The sequence below is a fragment of the Egretta garzetta genome, unplaced genomic scaffold (genome assembly GCF_000687185.1).
Source record: "Egretta garzetta isolate BGI_Z169 unplaced genomic scaffold, ASM68718v1 scaffold486, whole genome shotgun sequence".
NCBI lineage: Eukaryota > Metazoa > Chordata > Aves > Pelecaniformes > Ardeidae > Egretta > Egretta garzetta.
The window spans coordinates 1622531-1628361 of NW_009260126.1; the positions used below are offsets into that span (position 1 = coordinate 1622531).

The window sequence follows — 5831 nt, forward strand, 5'->3', positions numbered from 1 at the left end:
CTCCCCATCATCACCTTCTGTATCTCTATTAATCTCCACATTTAAGTTATGCAGAGCCTTCTGAGCTGTAGAGGCTTGGCCCCGGTGAAATCCCCCAGGCGATTTTTACGGTAAGTGTGGTCCTAAGTGGGCCCTCCATTTCCAAAGCCCAAGACTCACCATGTGCTGATAACCCACTTGCTGTCTAACACCTTTGATATCTACCTGAAAACACCACCACAGAGCATGTATACAAATTTCCATAGTACATCTAGGAGTGTTTACCAGAGATTTGTCCTTTAGGAACAATCCAAGAAGCCATCATAAATAGCATGTATTTGCCACTGTAAAATGCAGAACACCTGGGTCTCTACCTGCTGAAAGTCTCTCGGTATATGTAAACAATTGGAATGAAATCCCAACAGACAAGGAGCATATAGCATTCTGCTGTGCCTCAGCTCAGATGCAAACCCTGCTCCATCCCTGCAGAGCAGCTGCCCTGTAGTGTGCGAGTCCTTGGATTTGAATGTAAGCAAGAAACAACAACTAAAGCCCTTACAGGAGAAGTTAATAGGTTCACCAAGTTTTGAACTGGGCTACTTTATAAAATCAAAGCATGCAATGATTTCTTAAATTGTAATTAAAAATTATACCACCAAAAATACTGCAGTGATGATCCCTGGTCCCTCAGAGAACCACAGCAGTTCCCTGGAGAGGGGTGGAGATTAGCAAACACATTTCACATGACAGCTTTTAATATAATTATTTGCATAACTGGATTAAAGAAGCACACCAACGTGACTTTAAATCTTATTATTGTTTATTACTCTGGATATCAGAGAAAACAGTAATTACATTGAGCAGAGATTCTTGGGGCTCGATTCAGAGGTGGGGCTGAGGGAATGTGGCTGTGCCTCGGTCCCTGTGGGGACCCAAGCCTGTGGGACCCCCAGCCCTCCTGCTTGGGGCCAGACCTCCTTTGTCCACCGTGCAGGGAAAGCGTGGAAAAATGGCCTTGCAAGACCACTGGGGTGGGCCAAGGGGGCTGCTGAGGAGAGAGAAGGAGCTTCGGGAGCCCACGGCTGGGGAATGCAGAACATTTCAGAGTGCATCTGCAAACCTAGTCCTGAGAAGGGCCTGAAGCAAGGGGCAGGCTCTGAGCTTTCTGCTGCAAAATGCAAGTCCAGAAAGATTCAAGGCATGCAAAAGTTAAACCAGCCTTAAACAAGGGTGCCTGTGTGCTGGGCACTGCTGAGGACCTCCTTGAGATGACAGACCTCGGCACTGCTCTAACTGCAGCTCCAGGGACTGCTGGTAGCGAGATGTTCCCAGTGCGTCCATCACTGTGGGAACAATATATGCACTGAACAGCCGTTAATTTCTGTCTCAAGAGAAAAAAGAAGAAAACAGAGAGCAATCCCTCTTGTTTGCTTTGTGCAGCTCTCTGCAGCAATCTGCAGTCACTAACATTAAGGAGAACATCAATAAGCCAAACTGCAGTGCCGGCAAATGAGGGTAAAAACATGATGTGTAAGAAGGAAATGATCCCAGGGCTCCTGTGTTAACAAGAGTCTTCCCAGTATACTCCACTGGGCTTTGGATCACTCTGAATTACAGGGCTGTCTGTATTTAGTGCACAAGGTTGCAAGCATTATGGGCCATCTCAATGCTAATTAGCCTTTACAAACTGATAAATTAACAGCTTGAAGTAACATAATTCCACAGAAGAAAAATCTCTAAAAGTCAGGATTTTGTTGTTGTTTAAGGCTGCTTTTTGCAGTGTTGTTTCAGGGCTCTCTAGGTGTCCTACTCTCTGTTCTCTTCAGAAGAGCCCTGAAACAGAAGCTGAAAAGCTTATAAAATTTGGTTGGTTTGTTTGGAGGGGGTTTTTTGCCTTTTCAAAATCATCAGTTATTCCAGTAACTTGCTATATTGAGTTTGAAGGAAAACAATTTGCTAAAATGCAGCAAAAGCAAAACATCCTTTAATAAGTCATTCAAGTCCTTAAATCAAGGTGAGCAAGGCAGATACACTTCATGACAGAGTGAATGCAAGCAATACCCACTTTAAAAGGACTTTCCTTGATTCAGTGTCCTTGCAATCATCTTCTAATATCCTGTTCCTCATTACTAGCAACAGAACTTGAAGTTCTAAGGAAATCTGTGAGAAGGGATTCCAAATGTTTTTCCAATGCTTTTCCCAGTATGTGCATATACATCTGTGTATTTTTTAACCGGATTAGTTTACTGAATTCTGATGAGCAAAATGATATTCACAGTTTCACAGCAGAAGTACATTTACAAACTAGAGAAACCATCCTCTCTTTCTTCCCTATCCCGCCTTATCTATTTGCATTGCCTCACAGCCCATACATTTCTGGCCATGTGCAGTTGCAGTCAGATAGATGCCCCTGCTGACCATGGCTAAAACTGCCCCTGGATTGTGCGGCTTCTCTGGCCCATCTCATCTCAGTATCAGTCAGTTCCTTGTGCCATCCCAGATTCTAGCTGAGCAGGCTGGAAGAAACCTCTTCAGAAATGATGTCTGCTTTCAGAACTTTTTTCCTTACACTTATCTATTATCTCGGATATTTTCAGTTCAGACAGAGGGAGGAAGAAACTAGAAACCATTAGGTTGATTATAGCTTCTGACTCCCTCATCTGATTGAAAGGTGAATGTAAAATGAAATTGTTTCTTCCCAAAAGACTCCTTCAAAAGAGAGTGCTTGCCACTCCGCTCCATTTGACAGGTCTTTCTTTGACTGCTCATACATGGCTCAATGTCAACAGCCCCTTCCATCCACTGTCTCTAAACAGACACTTCCAGAAGCATTCCTGAAGACAGCATTAAAGTCTCTGGATGACTCTGGAGATCAAAGCTGATGGCAGCATTGCCACACATCAAAATCAGTGCATCAAGGAATGAGCATAAAGTCTACGATGACATCCACACTGCTGGCTGGGAATGCAGCTGCCTTGTGGTAGGGTCAGCAAATTGGGCTTGCATGAGACAATGGCAGGAACTCAATTCGATGTCAGTAAAGTGGTGGTATGTCTTAGTGTCCCCCTATTTGGATGAGTTTCCACCATGCATTATGTTTCCAGTCTGTCCATCCTTGGTTACAGCATCAGCAAATCCACCAAACAGGCTGCTGCACCCTCTGCATCACAGTTGCACCTCACAGAAATAACATCACTCTGGTTTTATTTCCCCTTGCACAATACTGCATCTCACCTTGCTACGTGCTGTGCTGCAGGTTCACAGGACACAGGAGGTTTGGGACTGCATCATGATGCTGGGTTCAAAATGCATAAAGCACACATTCCTGCCCAATATGGTTGGCCATGGCAGGCGGGAGAGCAGCCCTGCTGCAAGGGCTGCTATTCCATCCAGCTGAGCCAGCAGCAAGGAGAAAATGGCAGTGAGGGAGAGAACCACACAGGGCAGACACAGCACATCCCACCAAGGGCTGCAGAGCCCTCACCCACGTGTGGGTCCCCAGGCATGCAAGCAAACCACAGAGGCACGTGGAGGGAGTGCCGATGAGCAGATGTCATCACCCCACCCACCCCTCGTGCCCTCAGGAGTGGGGACACCCCCGCACACTGCTGCTGCCAGCACTGCTCAGCTGGCAGAGGGAGGCTGGGAGCAGCTCCTACCAACCTGGTTTCCTGCCTATGGCTGAGAGAGCTGCTCAGGAAGGGCATTTCAGGGTTAGGACCCCAGAGGACAACAAGAATATTGTTAGTCCTCCACCCTGGATCCTGTGCTAAGGACTGGACTCTGGTCAGATATGCAGATTTAATTTTTACCCAATCCAAAGCACTTCCTCACTGAAATATTGAGTTCTCTCATTCATCCTTGCTTCTCTCTGTCTCCAAATCTAATCCTGTGCTAATATCTCCTTGGCCTCTAACTCCTGTCAAAGAAGTAAAGACATTTCTGGGACTTGACGTCTGCCTCTCCTTCTCCAGTAGGAGTGGAGGTGCTGGGGAAGTTACACATGGGACTTGTGTTGTTATAATTGAGCCCTGAGGACATATGTCAGGAATCAGGACTAATTAATAGTGGAAAAGACTTACAGTGTTACTGTATGAAGGAAGTGCACTCCCACCAGCTCTCGTTTACAGCACCACGCTGGCCATAATGCAATTTGTAGTGGGTCCAATTTTCTTCTTTCTCCGGGAAAACATTTTCTTCAGCTGGCCCCTGAAGCTGTCATGGAGCCAGGCATAGAGGAAGGCATTGGTACAAGCAGACATCATTGCAAACCAGTGGCACAGCAGCTGGATGAAATTGAAGTACTGCTTGTCAATCAAGCTGATGTCTATATCCTTTATCATGTTGAAAATGTGCAGAGGCAGCCAACAGACTCCAAAGGCTGCCACCACTAAGACCAGCAAGCGAAAAGTCTTTCTCCTCCTTGCTCGGTCCCACTCAGCTTGGCCCTGGGTGACATTGCCTGGGACCACACGGTTTTTCAGCTTGACTGAGATTCTCAGGTAGGACAGGGAGATGACAGCCAAAGGCAGTACATAGGTGATGATGAGGGTGCTGTAGGCATAAGCTAAGCGATCTCTTTTCATGTGGAACCAAAACTCCTCGCAGATGGAGAAGTCCAGTTCTGGGAACTCTGCGTGGTAAGTGTGGACCAAGGCTGGGGCAGCCAAGGTACAACTCAGCAGCCAAATAGCAGCCAGGATATAAGCACAAATAGGGATTGTGAGCCTCCTGCGGAATGGGTACACCATGGCATAATACCTATCCACAGCTATGACAGTCAAGGTAAAGACAGACACAAACACAGTGACGGGTTGCATCAGGAAAACAAAGTAGCACATGAAGCGCCCGTACACCCAGCCCCTGGGCTCAAAGGCATACGCGAGTGTCAGGGGTACACAGGTTGCACACATGAGCATGTCTGAGAAAGCCAGATTGCCTACTAGGAAGTTGGTGACATTGTGCATCTTTTTTGTCTTGCAGATAACATAAATGAGAAGGTAATTCCCAATGACACCAATAAAAACCACTAGCGAGTAGCAAGGGATGATGAGTGGCTTGAAGGTCTGAACAAACTGGAGCCCTGAGAATAAATTGCTGGCATTGCTGTGAATCACAGAGAGGAAGCTTTGGGAGGTTAAATTGTCCGAATTCATCATTTCCTTCCTTTTGTCATCTGCCGTCAGCTGAGCGAAGTAGTTACCACTGCACTCCTCCTGCACTCAATCAGTGTGGGTAATGAATGGATTACTGGCTGTCCAGAGGTTACCACACAGATAGTAAACAAGCATCCGTAAAAGCAAAAGGTGAAGTTGTAATCCTCAAGAGGCAGCTTTCAGCAATTCCTAAGAAAAATCAAATGCAACCAATTTCCATTAAAGTCCTCCTGTATTTACTGTTAAATCTAGGTTTTGACAGCATGCCACTTAATAAACATTTAATACAGTGAGTACTTACTGCTGTGGTTTTTTAATCCCATATGATTTTCCTGTGGATGCCAAGAAGTGCCCTAGATGTCTGTCTTCTGCAAATCCAGGAGCGTGTGTGTGTGTCAGAGAGAGAGAATGTATGAGTGAGAAAGAGGGTGATGCGCATTTACAAGCTAAGTGGAGATCAGTGTTTTTAAACAGTCTTCACTACTAGGTCATGATAGATTTGTATATAAGCTTTTATCCCTATTGGTTGTCCCGGGTATTACGTTGCTCTTTGCGTGTTTCTTACTGATAGTAATTAGTTCTTGAATATCCTTTCAAAAATTCCCTTCTCCTTCCAGTGCCTCTGTAATTGCCCCTCACAGCTAAAAATCAATTTACATTCATTAGCACTAGCCTGCACAGTATCTAATCCAAGAT

The 5831-nt window shown here is 45.6% G+C and overlaps 1 protein-coding gene across 1 annotated transcript; it reads right to left on the reverse strand.

Annotated features, from left to right (window-relative positions):
* Positions 1 to 3600: 3600 nt before the first annotated feature.
* On the reverse strand, positions 3601 to 5502 carry PRLHR (prolactin releasing hormone receptor). The gene is made up of 2 exons (XM_009641417.2): positions 5437 to 5502; positions 3601 to 5324 (listed from the first exon to the last, which is right to left on the reverse strand). Exon 2 carries the CDS (start codon positions 5136 to 5138, stop codon positions 4104 to 4106), a length of 1035 nt encoding a protein of 344 aa, XP_009639712.1. The 5' UTR covers positions 5139 to 5324; positions 5437 to 5502; the 3' UTR covers positions 3601 to 4103.
* Positions 5503 to 5831: the final 329 nt, after the last annotated feature.

What these genes read in the sequence shown, in the direction of transcription:
- PRLHR (XM_009641417.2), bottom strand. Translation starts at nt 5,138, where the DNA reads ATGATGAATTCGGACAATTTAACCTCCCAAAGCTTCCTCTCTGTGATT.